Source organism: Microplitis mediator, chromosome 7 (assembly GCF_029852145.1).
Source record: "Microplitis mediator isolate UGA2020A chromosome 7, iyMicMedi2.1, whole genome shotgun sequence".
Taxonomy (NCBI): domain Eukaryota; kingdom Metazoa; phylum Arthropoda; class Insecta; order Hymenoptera; family Braconidae; genus Microplitis; species Microplitis mediator.
Genome location: NC_079975.1, coordinates 2,613,865 through 2,631,026, shown reverse-complemented (window position 1 = coordinate 2,631,026; position 17,162 = coordinate 2,613,865). Strand labels below are relative to the sequence as shown.

The 17,162-nt window shown below is 31.7% G+C and overlaps 2 protein-coding genes and 1 long non-coding RNA gene across 7 annotated transcripts; 2 read left to right on the top strand and 1 right to left on the bottom strand.

The window, feature by feature from the left end:
* The first annotated feature begins 17 nt into the window (after positions 1 to 17).
* Positions 18 to 8,167, top strand: LOC130671461 (sodium/potassium-transporting ATPase subunit beta-1-interacting protein). Of its 3 annotated transcripts, none has more exons than XM_057475366.1 (7): positions 18 to 164; positions 233 to 974; positions 1,697 to 1,834; positions 2,959 to 3,039; positions 3,173 to 3,364; positions 3,485 to 3,545; positions 6,196 to 8,167. In XM_057475366.1, exons 2-7 carry the CDS (start codon positions 921 to 923, stop codon positions 6,972 to 6,974), a joined length of 1,305 nt encoding a protein of 434 aa, XP_057331349.1. In that variant the 5' UTR covers positions 18 to 164; positions 233 to 920; the 3' UTR covers positions 6,975 to 8,167. The 3 variants fall into 3 exon arrangements, with proteins under 3 accessions (XP_057331349.1, XP_057331351.1, XP_057331350.1); XM_057475368.1 differs by lacking the exon at positions 6,196 to 8,167 and adding an exon at positions 4,411 to 5,316 and having other exon boundaries at positions 19 to 164; XM_057475367.1 differs by having other exon boundaries at positions 71 to 185.
* A 389-nt stretch (positions 8,168 to 8,556) lies between these two features.
* Positions 8,557 to 15,562, top strand: LOC130671460 (glutaminase kidney isoform, mitochondrial). Of its 3 annotated transcripts, XM_057475362.1 has the most exons (10): positions 8,560 to 8,833; positions 10,775 to 10,872; positions 11,183 to 11,218; positions 11,689 to 11,788; positions 12,244 to 12,386; positions 12,550 to 12,923; positions 12,990 to 13,447; positions 13,522 to 13,808; positions 14,774 to 14,914; positions 14,994 to 15,561. In XM_057475362.1, exons 1-10 carry the CDS (start codon positions 8,741 to 8,743, stop codon positions 15,208 to 15,210), a joined length of 1,947 nt encoding a protein of 648 aa, XP_057331345.1. In that variant the 5' UTR covers positions 8,560 to 8,740; the 3' UTR covers positions 15,211 to 15,561. The 3 variants fall into 3 exon arrangements, with proteins under 3 accessions (XP_057331347.1, XP_057331345.1, XP_057331348.1); XM_057475364.1 differs by lacking the exon at positions 11,183 to 11,218 and having other exon boundaries at positions 8,557 to 8,833; positions 14,994 to 15,562; XM_057475365.1 differs by lacking the exons at positions 8,560 to 8,833; positions 10,775 to 10,872; positions 11,183 to 11,218 and adding an exon at positions 11,299 to 11,456.
* LOC130671466 (uncharacterized) lies at positions 13,551 to 16,739 on the bottom strand. The gene is made up of 2 exons (XR_008990524.1): positions 16,269 to 16,739; positions 13,551 to 15,103 (listed from the first exon to the last, which is right to left on the bottom strand). It is a non-coding gene; the product is annotated as an uncharacterized LOC130671466 (long non-coding RNA).
* Positions 16,740 to 17,162: the final 423 nt, after the last annotated feature.

The window sequence follows — 17,162 nt, the reverse complement described above, 5'->3', positions numbered from 1 at the left end:
ACAGGTACACAGACTGGTTTTGGTTCCTCGTCCTCGTCAGTAAATAGTAAACTTGTGTGGGTGCACAGTCTTCAGTTGGCATGACTGGGCACTGGGCAAAAATGAATGGCTAACCTGAAAACAGGTTCAATAGACGTTTCTCCACCTAGGACCTAGACAACCAGGTACCATAATTAGACAACCAGGTAAAGTATCAGTAGTGATTATTATTATTTCTAACTTAAAACTTTAGATTTTAGATCTAGATTAGCATCTAACATCAGTCAGGATCAGCAAGCTGTGGATTTACAAAGCGGCATTAAGAGCAACATCACCAGCTACAAATGTAGTGTGAAGTAAAAAGAAGAACAAACAAGCTGGTTGGTTTTCCTGTATGTCCATCTCCATCTCCTCTTGTAGCTCCACCTCCACTCGGGTGCTTTCGTATTCTCATCATCATCATCATCATCATATCACTAGACTGTACAAGTGTAGAGTAGACTGTAGATACTGTAGAGCGTAATATACAGGACTGATTGACTTGGTATGCATCACACATCGCGCATAGCTATCTCGTGACCTGTGTATGTATAATGTGGCTCAGTGAGCGGATATCACGGATATTTCTCTCAGTTACTCATGAGAGTAGAATCAAGCAGGAGCAGGAGTTGGAGTACTGAGTGCGTTGAAAATGGCGTCACTGGTTAAATAATTTATCACTAGTGATATGTCCAGCTTGGGGTCATCGAGTGTTTACGTTAACGGTTCATCGTCATGATAAACAATTGATAATAAAGTAAAGCATAAGCAAAAGCAAAAGCAACAATCATCAGTACTGTCTATTCAACAAACCAACAAGTGATTTACGTTGGTCACTTACACATACACGTGGGCTATCTATTATTGCCTTACCCAAAGCTTACGTCCGTCCAAATAATGACATGGGAATTTGCAGCAGAAGACATTTTTTACTGACGATATGTACTCTGCAACTCGTAAGTGTAACAAGATCTATATAAAAATATATATAAAAAACGTTATTTATTACAGACAGGTTTCCGTACCTGTAACACCAGCTATTACTATTATTATTATTTAAGTCATTGAGTCATTTGTATAAAGTGATATCATTTCATGGTCACAATACTGGCAATTTCACAGAATATGGGTGTAAAAAAATTAAATGTCATGATAGCTTATCATCAATTGCTAGCTCTAGTATGTAAAATATTTAATAATATGCCCGTTATTGCTTACATCCGTTTTATTTTAAATAATATATGTATATTTAAGTATATATATAAATGTTTTTATGTGAATAACATGGGAGATTATTATGAGTATCCTCGTTTTTAAATAATTTGTTTACTAAAAAATGATCGAGTTGTGTAATGAACTAAATTACGTAACGGCTTAATTACAACGACACCGATAAATTAATTGTAAAGTGGACGAAATAAATAGTCGCCTGTGACCGTCGACATTTAAAATATTAACTGAGTATTTAGAGCATAATTGAAGCGAATTGAGAAAGTCTGTATTATTGTTATTACGCGGGATAGTTGCGATTACCCGAAACATCTTCATTATTATTAGTATTATTATTAGTATTACTGTATTTAAAATAATATATGTAGAGGATGGTGGTTTTATAACTGTGTCAAATTTTATATTCTTGTACGCGAGTGTGTATTTATATTTATTTATATTTTTACAGCTAACAACGATAGAACGCCAGGTGTTCGACTTTCTGGGGTTTATGTGGGCCCCGATACTGTTCAACTTTTTTAATATTATTTTTGTTATTCTCGGCTTTTTTGGAGCCTTCCAGTATAGACCAAAATATATTATATCTGTAAGTATATAGTTTTTTTTTTTGTTTGAATAAATTTAGACTTGGAAAGTATTTGAATAATTTTGAAGTCTTTGAAGTTTTTCTTTGGGAAAAAATAGTATTGACTAGGGGAAATAGATTTTTTTTTGTATGTAATTATAAACGCATTAATATTTTGCTGTGAGTCATGATGAGTGAGATACATAATCGTAACCAGACTTGTAGAGTATCTGAGTAAAAGTATTTTAAGAGTTTCAAATACTGCTTTTTTTTTTTTTTTAATATTTGGTATTTGTTTTTAAATACTTTTTTTGAGAATTGGGATCTATTTTTTGGCGGGTATAAAAATACTTTGTGGTTTTTAAAATAAAATTTTCGATCTCGATCGGTTGTTTGATTCAAGCGGATGGAAAATAAAAAATTGAAAATATAAATTTTTGAGTTTACGCGGCTTGAAAAGTAGGAAAAAATGAAAAACTAGCTGCCGCACTAAAACCGCCGGGAGTTTCCAGTTTTCAAACCGATATGATTCACTAGGAAATTTAGATTTCGCGGTATTTTTTTTTATTTTTCCTTCCGCTGTAAAATGAGATATTGAAGGAAAAAAAGCTCTGAAGCCGCAAAAGTGATTACGGGGCAAAATAGATGAAGCCCAACTTCTGTATGTTGACTGTATTTTATTTTAAATGCCAAATACTTTTAGAGTTACTTTGATCTTCGTAAGATATTTAATATCTATCTCTGATATGTGAGAAATCTCGTAAAGTATCTCGCACTTTTACTTAATAAATTACAAAAGTTTTCTGTCAGCAAATTTATTTCTCAGCTTTATTTGTAAAAAAATATTTGAAATAAAAATAAAGTATTTGTATTTGTATTTAAATAATTATTTAAAAGTATTTATTTAAAGTATACATGCAACCGAGTACTCGTAATATTTGTTGAGAAATTGTCGATAAATATTTTCATTTATTCAATCAACTCATTGAATTATCAGTAAAAAAATATTAAAAATTAATCCGCAGTATTTGTATTTAAACTTGATAACTTTTTCAAAATAATTTAAATCCACGTGTGAATAATTATTAGCATAAGTATTTTTGTAAATACATAATTAATTATATTTATCTTATAAATATTTTCAGTACTGTATATGGGATACACTTTGGCTAGCATGGAATATATTTTGCATATGTTTCTACCTGGAAGTCGGTACACTAGATAAGGTAACTATGGTTAACAATTACATTTATCATTATCATTATTGTGACTAATTAAATAAGACAGGTGTATTAACATATGTGTCGGATAAATATAACCATCAACTATTAACTTGCAAAACTGGTTTTTATAAAATAGCATAGTGACATTTTGAACCTGAAGACGGGGAGTTTCTCCTGGTGGCAGGTCAACGGCCCGGGCTGCAAACCCAACTACGACACCATTGAGCCGGAGTTATTAAGACCGACGCGGCCTAAAAACGTTACCGACTGCCTATTAAGTTATGAGGTCATCGAAGTCTTGCACGCGTCAACGCAGTGTCTGCTGGCCGTAAGTCCCAACACTAAAAGTCTCTCCCTTACTCTAATATGATGATATAATATATAATATCGTTAAATTACAACCACGGTGTCATCGCTATAATAATAAAATAATGAATATCTATTTTAGCTTATGGCCATCGTCGGCGGAATATGTCTGAGCCGCGCGTTCCTCGAAGAGGATGACAGTTGTAAGTATCTCGATTCTCTGGCAGAATTATTATGATATCTTGGATCAATGCCACTTACCAATATTTCATACATTAGATTTAATCTTACGTCAATTACTACATTTTTATTTAAATCTTTATCTAAATCTAAGTCTGGAAGGTGGTAGTGATAATGGGCAACATTTCATTATTCGTATTAATATCTACATATATATTTATATATATATTATTACTTATAGTTGGTATCTGTAATATTTTCACTGCTTATCACTTATTTTTTTTCTCACACGCAAAATTGGTAACTACCATTCCTACATGCCACTATCATGTATCTTAAAATCATTGCAGTCGATTTTATCGGTGGATTTGATCCTCCTTTTTGGTAAGTTTATTAAACGTATAATTAAATCATCTGTCGTAGATGTGGCATGACGGTAATGGCTATTGAATACTCTCGTTAAATATCCGGGATTCTACGTCAGATATGACGGCTTGGAAAATTTTTATTTTATTCTTATCTGCTAAATAAAATAAATTTTCAAATTTTTTGGCAGCGGTAAAAAATTTATTCTTCTGATTCTTCTTAAAACTTTTTTAAAATTTGAATTTACATAAAAAATCATTTAAACTGTTGTCAAAAAAAAATTTTACAAACTGTCATATTTGCCGTGAAAATTCCCGTATAAATTTAATTGACTTGAGAAATAAAATAAAATTTACTTAACTTTGGTAACATGTAGATTTGAAGACGTGCATTATTCGTAGCATGAGTAGATGACAGACAAATCCAATACAGTTAATAAATAAATAAATAAATAAAATCGCGAGCAATAAGTAATAAGTAAACAAACTCTAATGCCGTTGGTACGTTGGCTAAAATTTTCAGTTGACTTTGTGGGAGGTGGTGACTTTGGGTTGGCGGGCCATACGCCGTTGCACCCGATGTACGTTAGCTACTCGGCTTTGCCACCAGCTAGTAGTACTTACTCTCAGTCGAATCCAAACTACCAAAGCTACCCACGAGGCACCACCGGCTCTAACAATTCATCCTCGGTATACCGTGACACGACGCTACCCAAGTACGCGGTGGACAAATCACCCAGTCTAGTAACCGACTATAAACCTCACCAGCAGCGCGCCGGTCTTAAGCCCTCCTCGATGATGATGATGATGATGATGCACGGGGACACGACCCGCAGTAGCAAGAGTAGCGGTGCCTCAGCGCGGATCATTGACAACGTGGACTGCTACAACGACTACTCAAATCCACTCGATCACTTGCATCGTCCGATTTCACCGCCCGTCGGCGATTACGACTCGCTTGAAAATTCGGTTAAATTAAGATTCGAAAAAAACAACCGCCCTTACAAGCCTGCCTACAGCCCCGTGGTGTCGCCCGTTCTCAGGAGAGCCCGCGCTTCTCAAGCTCCCAGCAATAATAATAATAATAATAACAATAATAACAACAACAATACGAACAATAGAAACTCATTTAGACCTAGAATTTTTACCGACTACGTGCGCGAACAGCCCTTGAGGTCCTTCTACTCGGACCCGCGGCTCGCAATGGAGCAAACTTTGCCATCTGACAATAATTCTTCTTCAAATAACGCCAGAGACAGCAGACCACTGTCTCTGTACGCTAGCAAGCTGTGAATTTATTATTATTATTATTATTATTATTATTATTATTATTATTATTAATTACTGTAATTTATATTTATTATTATTATTTATACGCCTATTATATTAAACGTAATTTTTTATTTGCCAAATTAATTTAATTGTTTAACCCCAGAAAAAAGTAGTCCTTCCTCGAACTTAAACTCATCAGCCCGCACTTTAGCTCATCGAGTACCGGAATTATTGTTTGTAAATTTTAGTACTGATTTATCCAGTTTACCCAAAGAATTTGGTAGCCACCGCTTCGTTTTGTCTTATTGTATCAAGTATTATTTATAATTATTTTTTGTAGTTAGACGTGTTTTTTTTTGTCACTATTAATTTTAATACAATTATTTTATCATTATTATTACTACTATAATTACTATGATTATAATAATTATTATTGTTTCCTAGTGTTGCTTGATAGCAAGTGTGGCTGGTGTTTTTTTATTTTTATTTTCTATGACTAATAGACTTACTGTATGTACTGTGATATGTAAAACTGGATGGTGCTGAATGATTTTTTATACTGACTTGCTAGTTATTAAATTTATAAGTTAATTTAAATAAATAAACTTGTTGCAATAGTATTGTTTTTGTACACTAGATTATTGTTTCGCTGAATGACATCACTATTTATCAGAGATATATGTCTATATATATTTTGTAAGACTATTTTTTCGTACTGCATTTACTTAGAGTCAATTTTTTAAAATAATTAAATCATTAAATGGTAATTAAGTGATTAAATATATATAATATATATATCTTTTATCGTAATATTTTGGTAAATGTTAGATTGTGCAATAGATTTATAACGAAAATAAACAATCCAATTGCAAACAGTACACTCGCTTGGCTTTTTATTTCTAAACCCTCTTATTTATTTATTTATCTAACTGGTGTTTTTTTCGTGGGCTGACTTGAATTTATTTTAAAAAAATAGAGTATTTTTAATAGTAAAAAAATCTAAATATTATTTAAAAGGATGTTTGTTTTTAAACAGCACGAATTAACAAAAGGAAAAAGCAGACTCGGCCACTGTACAGTATAGAATATTCGCAACCGGAGCCGCCAGTTCAGGATGACAGCGTGTCCCCGAAGCCGATGACACCTAGACGAGTTAAACGTCGATCAGTTATTTCCCGCGACGGTACCCGTAGGTCTAGCAACCGGCGGAGCTCAGTCCGGCAGTCAACCACCCGACGTAAGAATCCAGTTAACCGAATAATGGAGCAGCAGGAGAGCTTGTACGCCAACACGATGCCTAGTCCGCTGACCAACCAGAACGTAAACTCTCTGTCCCAGGGTACGCTCAATTACGACCGAATCGCCAGCACCTGGGACAGGGAGAGACAGTGGCAGCCTGAGGCGGTAAACATGGCCGTCTCCTCGCCCTCACTCTGGACTCCCGACCCCAATTACTCGAACATCACGAACCTCGCCTCCAGTTCTGCCCAGAGCTGCTGGGACAACGCTGCGAGTTCCACGAGGCACCTAACAGACAACACCTGGCAAGGGAACGAGCCCAGTTGCAGCTCTGCGATGCAGTGGCAGGGCCAAAGCAATCCCACTTTCCAGCAGACCAGCATCCAGAGTCTCAACCATCATGAGGATCACGAGGATCTGTACAGCAACAGACCTGCCAGTGCCAGGTCCAGCTACAGCAATTATCACGGGATCAGAGCCACCCCCCAAGTACCAAATAGGACTGACATCGTGAGACAGAGCCAGCGGCAATTCGTCTTAAGTGGCCCGCCCGCTTATCAAGACACCGTTATTTAAAAAAATTATTATTGATACACTGTAAAAAATTTTCGGAGTGAACGCGGAGTAAAATTTAGGAGGAAGGGGAGTTTATTTTAATACTAAAATTCCGAATCGGAGTAAATGCGGATTTAAATAAAATTCAGATCACTCCGAAATCACTTCGCTGAAAAGACAAACTCCTTATTTACTCCATATCCCAGATAGCAAAATGACGTCTTGATGAGTTCTGAATGAGTTCCTATTTATGATTTGGACGTCTTAATAACATGTTAAAGAAGTCTTTAAGAAGTTCTCAAGATGTCGAATGCGCCACCTAACGAACTCAGTAAGACGTCTTTAAAAAGAGTTCTTTTTTTTGACTCCGCAAATAAGACTTCAGAATGAACTTACTATGACGTCTTAAGGAGTTCCTAATTTTGACTTCATTTTGACTTCAAAAAAGTTAAAAAAAGAATACATTACGTCACAAAACTGACGTCTTATTTATGGAGTCTTCAAGAACTCTTAATTAAGAGTTCTTAAAAATGACACCTTTAAGAAGTCATTATATGACTTCTTGAAGACTCCTTCAAAAATACGTCGTAAAGCAGTCATTCTGACTTGAATGCTGTCTGGGATGTCGAGTGATTTTTTTTACTCCGAAACTCCGAATGACAGTGAATCCGAACTTAAGTAAAATCCGTAATCACTCCTGATTTTTTACAGTGATATTAATAATCACGTAATTTATAAGAATGTAGTTGATATTTTGACTGATTTTATGAGCTTTATTTTAAATAGTTTTATTTAATACTTGTGACATTAGAGTGTAAGCATAAATCAAAAGCGGCTCGTACATTCGGTAAAATGTACCTGTAATATTTTTTCATTTTTTTACATTTTACAACTTAAACAATTATCATTATTATTATTAAGAATTTGATTGCGTTGGTAAATCGAGAATGATAACCAAAGTATTAATAACACATCGATTATTTTTTATTGTTAAGTAGATAATACACTCACATACATTCACACCACACTAACATTTGTATCTAAGTATTATTTAATCATGTAAGTAATATGACACAAAGTATATATACATATATATACATAATTTCTAAGAATCTCCAGAGGTATTTTAAATAAAAGTACCGATAAATTCCATGGCTATTTTATAACGATCTCGCGAATGACAAGTAGTTTTTTTTTATAAATATTATTATTATTAGAAATATGTAATTATATATAATTGATAATGTTTTTTTATATCTGACTTGTGAGTAAAATAAAGTAAAGTATTTTGATATGTAATCGGCAATATTTTGCGACAATAAATTAATAGTAAAGTAAATAATGATAATTAAAAATTAATGAATTATTTAATTGTAGTTTATGTGAGTTAATTGGTTACTGATAAGTTACATTTGATTGTTATTTCGGCGATTGATATGACGAATGATTTTAGTTTGCGCATGTCTTGAATTAGCCGCCTTCCCCAACACTCGTCCGAGAGAATGCGTAAATGCAACGAGTTCTAAGTAGTAGTGTAGTAGTGTCTAGATCTAGGGTCTATGAGGATTGAGGGTCTAGCCGTTTTCCGTTTTTCGTCTCAAGCATTAGAGACGCGCGAGTGTAAATTGAAATTGCTTATAATTTATTTTGAATTAAAAATCGCGGGTTCATTAAGTCCTGAAATTTTCTGAAAGTATACGGATAGTTAGATAGTTTGATAAATTATTTTACTGTTACAATAATAAATATACACATACATATATTATATCTATATATATTTACGGAAAATGCTGAGGGAAGTTGTGATACACAGCATGAAAATGAGTCAGCTTCCTAAAATGGGTGCTAATATTTTCCGTAGACTTCATTCCAGTCACAAGGTGAGCATATTATTTTATCTATATTTAAATATTTATATTTATATATCAATTTGTGAATCAGTTGTATTTACGTATCACTGAAGCATTAGGCTTGAGATTTAAAGTGTCTAGCGAGCCACGTGGTTAGTGACTTTGACCGTAATTATTAAGACTAAAATACTAATGTGACTAATGAGCGATCGACTAGATAGATAACAATCTGTGCTCCGAAATAATTTACCCACTTTTTCGGTTGCTTGTAGTTTTTGATAAGGCGCGATTTGAACTAGAGAATTTGGAGCACGAGTTTTTTTTTTTTTTTTGGATGAAAAAAAATATTGAGGAAGTTTCCTGAGAAATGTGACGTTAGACCTGGAAATATCCGAACGATCAATAACCTTGGCCACCCTTCTAGAAGGTACGGGCGCACCCCACCCTGCTCCCTAGTATTTAAATTTGAAAAACACGTGGTATCCCCCCTTATTAATTATTTAAAATTCGATCGATAGACAACTGGTTCTATAAAACTTAAATATTCTGGTTTTACGTCATATATTTTTATATATATACATATGTATTTTTTTTAGTATTATTTCCTATGATGAGATGTTAATAATTTATCTAAATAATTTTTATTTAAAAATACTGATCTGTTATTAAAAAAAAGAAATTTTGATAAAAAATATTTTTCAGAGCAAAAATTAATAAAAATTTAATTTTGAAAAAAAAATTTTTTAACAGAAAAAAAAAATAAATAAATTTTTAATTGAGTGCACTTTTTTTTATTATTAAAAAAATTTGAATTTTTATTTTTTTCAGCCTAGTAAATTTTTTTGCACTTTATTTCGATGCCTTTAATATCAAAAATATATATAACGTAATAATTTTGGCATCTGAAAAATAAATGATATAAATTGGAGTAGTATAAAAAATTTAACATGATACTGAAATTAGCTGACGTCTACTAATTTTTGATTTTTTTTAAGAACTATAAATAAAAAAAAAAATTTTTCAAAAAATTGCACTCACAGTTTTTTAAATTTTCTGCATGTGCACATTTAAAATTTTTTTTTTAAAATTAAGGGCCAGTTTTTCAAACCGAGATTATTTTTATCCGGATTTTAATTAATATTGCTAGTATATCTATATATTAATAATATATAGATATACCAGCAATGATAATTAAACTCGGTTTGAAAAACTGGCCCTAAATTGTTAGAAAAAAAGTCCGAAAATTGTCAATTGTCGGCTAACTTCAAGATCATAATTTAATTACCTTAATTATTTATGATACTGAATTTAGCAGACGTCTAATAATTTTTGGATTTTTTTTTAGACGATAAAACATTAAAAAAAAATGTTTGAAAAAATTGCACTTGTAGTTTTTAAAATTTTCTACATGTGCGTAATTTTATATTATTTTTTTGCAATTGATTTATTGAAAAACGAAAATTCAAAAATTTTTAAATGTCTGCTAACTTCAGGATCATAATTATTTATGTTTTGAATTTTCGTATAGATTTCTGATATCGATCTCTGGCAGTAAAAAAAATCTTATCCGTCATTATTAGGTCAGGTTCAAAAAATAAAATTTTAATTATTCCGATAAAATAAAATAATTGTAACAATTAAAATTAAATTACTAAAGTATATCGATCTATAATAAATTTAAAGCAAGTCACTGTCATTAAATATCACAGATAATAGTTTATAAAAAATATCAGACAATTTATCACAGCGTTAATAAAAATGACAATAGATCTTTATAAATATATAAATATATATACATTTAATACGTATCGAATGTATTGCAATCTGATGATGTTAACCAAAGGTTAACGAAACGTTATTGCGATAAATAAATTTTTACATGCACTATCGTCATGACTAAATACCGACGTAAGAAAAAGGGCTGCATTAAAAAAAAAACTTATCATTAATTAAAATAATTTTGAATTTCAGAAACGAGCTATCGTGCCGCGGTCAAATAAACTTGGATCTGCTCGGCACCTGGACGCGCCTCTGGCCATTCTTTCAGATCTTGAGAACCAACAGACGCGGTAATTTATTGCTTACATATTACGCTTAATTATATTAATAAATAACAAAATAAATCTTATATAAATTTATCACGAACAGGCAAAGTAACAGTTATCGTGTAAAGTCTCTAGTTTGATTTTGGGAAAAGTTCCAAATATGTCAAACATTAAAACAATTCCGCTTTTATTTAAATTGGCACAGTTCCATTAAATATTTATTTTAATAGAAAAAAATTAAATCCACGTTACCATTTATTTATTATTATTATTATTATTAAAAATAATTATTGTTCTTTAAATAGTCAAAATATATATTTTTGGTTTTTTACAGCAATTACAGTTTCATCCATGACAGCCACTATATGTAGTGAGTACCATGCACAATAATTGCATGGAATTAAAGTCAGATATAGATATGACTTTTTTTTTACTGCATTTTAAAAAATGAATATCGATTTTTATTTTTGAATGTAGAGTTTATTTATTTTAAATAAATGGCGCTGGCTCTTCAGGTTGTAGAAATTACTTACATTATGGTTTAATAAATATATATACATATATTTATTTAATGAAAAGTGGAGTATGATGAATAATTGTCGGTGTCGGTAAACTATAATTATTATTTACAATTATTATTGTTTGCATATCAGCTACATCTGGGTATTTAATTGCACGACTACATTTCATCAGTACAGGGTATCTCTGGACATCTCATTACTTTCATCGTCGCTTATAGATTTATTTATATTTATGAATATATTTACTTTGTCATCATGTATTTAGTTATCATATTCATGATATTATGTTTGTAAATTTATGTTAAATGTTTATTTGCAGCACTAAGAATCAAGATCATGGCGCTAATGCGGAGGATGTTCTCTTTGATATGTTTAAAAATGAGGAGACCGATTTGTTGTCTGTTGGAAAATTTTTGGCTGTAAGTTTAAGTTTTAATATTAAGAGTATTCTCAGGCAATGCCCCCCTCCCCCTCACTTTTTACCTGAACTGTCACAAGAGTATGAAAATTTTTTTAATTAATTGAAAAAAAGACACCGCAGTTTCAATTGTCGCCGAGATATGGATCTTTAAAAAAATTACTTGCAGTGGAAAAATTACTGGAGTGATTTCACTCTGGTTCCGGAGTAAAAAAAAATCACTTCGTACATGAAGTAAATCGGGAATTATTTTTTTCAGAGGAATGATTTCGGAGTTATCCGGATTTTATTTAAAATCGCATTCACTCCGATTAATTAATTAATAAAATTGAAAGACGCCTATAGCAGTAAAGTCATTGAATATTTAAAAAAAAGGGGGGGGGGAGGGCACTGTCCGAAAATACCCTTAATACATACATACAATATAATAATTATTTATTTATAAAATTTAATCAGGCGTTGCGAATAACTGGATTAAGAAAAAATGATCCAAGACTCCAAGAGTTGACGGACAATTTAAAATCCGAGCATTTAAAAACCGGTGGAGCTGAAGGTGTGTCTCATGAGACACAGAAACTTAATCGTGAGCAATTTAAAAGGTAAATTATTTATTAATTTTTTTTTTAAATATTAGAAATTAAATTTTGAATGACCACCGAGATAAAAGATGAACATGTGCTACAGTTTTAAAAGAACTTCAGCTTGAATAAAAAAACTGAACAGTTTTATTAACAATGAATTGTAATTGTCAATGTGTTGTAGAATAGTGACACCAAATATTGCATTAATTTCACGAGCATTCAGACACCAGTTTGTGATCCCCGACTGGGCCGGTTTGACAAAGCATATAGAGGACTTCTATTGGAAGTGCAAGACCAATACCGAGGGGAAAGTAGCTTCTTACATACCTCAACTAGCTCGGATGAATCCAGAATACTGGGGTGTCTCGGTTTGCACCATTGACGGTCAGCGATTCAGCATCGGGGACACCACTGTACCTTTCACTCTACAAAGTTGTAGTAAACCCCTGACCTATGCCATTGCACTGGAGAGTTTGGGTCCTCAAGTAGTCCATCAGTACGTTGGTCAAGAGCCCTCGGGTAGAAATTTCAACGAACTTGTTCTCGATCACAATAGTAAGTCATCCTTGATTTAAATCTTAAATCTTTTCACTCTCCCTTAACCTTTCATCGCTATTACAGAGAAGCCGCACAACCCGATGATAAATGCCGGCGCTATTTTAATCTGCAGTCTTCTGAAAAGTTTAATAAAACCCGAGATGACGTTGGCGGAGAAGTTTGACTTCACGATGAACTGCTTCAAGAAGATGGCAGGTGGAGAGAACCTGGGTTTCAATAACGCAGTTTTTCTGTCCGAGCGCGAGGCCGCTGACAGAAATTACGCTCTTGGATTTTACATGCGGGAGCACAATTGCTACCCGGACAAGAGCAACCTCAGGGACATCATGGACTTTTACTTCCAATGCTGCGCTATGGAGTCGAACTGCGACGCGATGTCCGTGATGGCTGCCACCCTCGCCAACGGGGGGATCTGTCCCATCACCGAGGAGAAGGTCCTCAAACCTGAAAGTGTTCGCGATGTTCTCAGTCTGATGCACAGCTGCGGAATGTATGACTACAGTGGGCAGTTTGCTTTCAGAGTAAGTTCAATTTATTTAAAAAACTCAATTAAATTTTGATAGTTAATCAATTAATAAATTAATTAAATAATTAGGTAGGGATACCTGCTAAATCAGGAGTATCTGGAAGCCTGCTAGTGGTTATTCCCAACGTAATGGGGATCTGCACTTGGTCGCCGCCTCTAGACTCACTGGGAAACTCTTGCAGAGGAGTCCAGTTCTGCGAGGAACTTGTAAACGAATTTAATTTCCACAGATACGACAATCTCAAGCACGCCACCAACAAAAAAGACCCCAGGAGGCACAAGTACGAGACCAAAGGCCTGTCGATAGTTAATCTGCTGTTCAGCGCAGCCAATGGAGACGTCACTGCCATGCGGAGGTAAGACGGAGTAACTCTTGTAATTAATGTTTAATAATTAATAATTAATTATCAGTCACTGCCATCGATTTAAATAAAACTCAACACCGCACAATCATAAATCACAATGATACACTTAAAATATTGTAATTGTTAATAAATACAGTACTCAATGCATGCAAACAGACACGACATCGACTTACAAGAATGCCTCAAGCGGTAAGTTTGCGCGGAACACAAAACATTAAGACTCTAGCTGTTTTTATTTTTTAGATTAATTAATTATTAATGACACTGAGAAAAAATATTTAATTTAAATTATAAATTTTAATTTTATTTATTACAGAAATTTTTTTCGGCTAAAAAATTTTATTTTTCCAAAAATTAGTTTTTTTTTTCAGTGTACCAACTATTAGATATTTTTTTATTAGTTATTTATTTGAAAATAAATATATAGAGGAAGGAGGGGGGGGGGGGGCGGCAAAACGGGGTACCTCTAAAATTTGATAAAAAAAAATTTAATATTTTAAATGGTTTTTAAACATTCCAAAATCACTTCTGTAAATATAATTAAGCGTTACTTTGAATTTTTTTTTGGTAAACTTTTTCAAAAATCAATTGTCAGTTGGAAAATATTAATGACGTTTGTTTTATGATAAAAACTATTAAAATTATTTTCTTCTTTTGTATCCAATAAACATGTAAAATATAATTTTTCTTCATGTAAATTATTTTTAAAAAAATTAAACTTAATCAAATTCGTTTAAAATCCAGAAATTTTTTTTTTTTCCTTTTTTAGAGGGTATACCCCACTTTGCCCACAGAAATGAAAAATTTTTTTTTTCAACGGTAACTGAAAATTTCTTCTATTTCTAGTACCCCCTTTTGCCCCTCCCTCCACTATTAGGGCATTACTTTTTTTATTAGATATTTATTTGTTGCTAGAATGTTTTGAATAAATAATTAAACTAAAAAAATTATCTTAGGCACCGTCTAAGCGGAATGGATATGACACTATCAGATTATGATGGACGCACAGCTTTACATTTGGCGGCGAGCGAAGGCCATCTCGACTGCGTTGAGTTTCTCATCGAGCAGTGCGGAGTTCCTCACGATCCCAAGGACAGGTACCAATAAATCATCTTTATTTATTTTCATTTCTACCAGCATTGGTACTGATTTAAAAAAAAAAACGTATTGTTAAAGATGGGGCAACCGGCCAGTAGATGAAGCTGAGACCTTCGGTCACACCCAGGTCGTCGAGTACCTAAAAAACTACGCCGTTATTTCTAAGTCAGAGCAGCCGCCAGAAGATTCTGAAAACAACAACAACAACAATAATAATAGTTCTAACAATAATAATAACAATAGTACTAATCCAAGCGAGACTGACAATGCCAATGGGAAATCACCACTTCCTTAAATTACGTTGTATTAAATTAATTTTAAAATAATTGAAAATGAGACTGTACGTTAAAGCCTTAGACTTAGTCAATGGAACATGTCAATACGCTATATAGATTTTTACTAAATCTGTGATTTATTTAAGCTTCCTTGTATTTTATTATTAATTTTATTTTATTTTCTTTTATTTTATTGACTATTACTATTATTGGTTTTTTTTTTTTTTTTTATTTAAGAGTAATTTTGATCAGTTGGAATAGAATTATAAATTTTATTTTTTGGGCTTTGAGTTTTTTAGAAAATTTTTTTTATTTTATTTTTGACGATCTGTAAATATTTAGGAAAATTACAATTGGGTTCAAAATTTTAATTTAATAATTTGAATTATAGAAAAATTTGAGAATTTGAATTTCGGGTTTAGTTTTAAATAACAAAATTTTTCAAATAATCAAAACTCTACTAATAATTTTATTCGAATTCGAATTCTGAGTTTAAAATTCTTAACTTTCAATCAAAATTTAAAAAATTCGAATTTTTCTGAAATCTAAAAATAATTAAAAAATTTACAATTAATTCAAATTTGAATTTTGAATATTAAATTTCAAAAAATTACAAGTAAAATTTTTGTAGAAAAAATTTTTGAATTTTCGTTTATTGTCACAATTAAAAATCTTTAATTTATCTAAAAAAAACTGTCAAAAAATAAAAATTATAATTACTATTGTTATTAATTATCGTCCAAAGAATTTTTTAAAAGATGAATTAGGAAACTGACATATCTTTTGAAGTATTATTTACTAATTAAAAATATTAAACCAGTTAGAATGCAATTGAATGATGTCTGGAATGTAAAACATCGTTGGTTACAAAGTACCAGAAAAAAAAAAATTAAAAATAATAATAATAAAATATATAAGAATGCTATTGCATTATCAGTTGAAATGTACAAATCCCGCAGTTACGCGGCAGATTGATATGCAGTTTAACTAGAGTTTTAAATGATAAAGATATTAATTAAAAAAGACAATAATTATTATATATATATTGCCATAAAGAGGAGAATAATGCAGGCATTACCTGAGATTCCATCCATCTCTGAATTAAATTGTCGATATTACATAAATATAAATATTGTGAGTTGCCATTGCGTGTTAATTTCCTTATCAATTGAATTCCCACTCAAGCTTCACTTGCTGCTGACTGTTTATCACTGGAATACCCGATCGATTGATCGATTAAGTAATCAGTTTAATCGTTGAGTGACCAATGACCCCGCTTTAGTTTTTATTATGCATATGTCAAGTCCAATAGCAATTATCGCACGCGATTTATCTTTGCAGTGATGCATAAATATACTAGGAAAGTTAACACTTCTCATTTATTCTTATTTTATTTTATCTTTTTATTTGTAAGTTGTAATTAGTATCTTGTGCTTTGATTACCTAATGTTACATGCACTTGATAAATTTACGTACTTAAGACCGTTAGCAGTTAAAATATAAATATTATTAATTATTTATTGTCAATGTATTCAATGCTCGTTTGAACGACAAGTATTTTTTAAAAATCCTTAATCAAAATACAAGACAATAAAGTTCAATAAAAATTTGTTTTTCATATTTTTTCGTTTTTTTTTTTACTTTTTATTTTTATGCCCCTGGTTCTTTTACTACCCACTGATCAGTAGATCTCATTTTTTTAATTAATTTATTTGTTTTCGTCTAGAAAATTATAAAATTGTTTGAAAATTTCACTCTTTTTTTTTCAGAAATTTTCCTGACGTTTTAAAAATTTTTTGAAATTTTTCCAAACAGTTTAAAAAATTTTTCAATGTTTTTGACAAATTTTGAATTTTTCAAACTGTTTTCGAAATTTTTTCAAATTTTACACTCAGTTTTAAAATTTTCTAGTATTTCAAAAGTTTCTAAAATTTCTTCAAAATCTTCTAGATCTTAAACTTTTTCCGAAAAT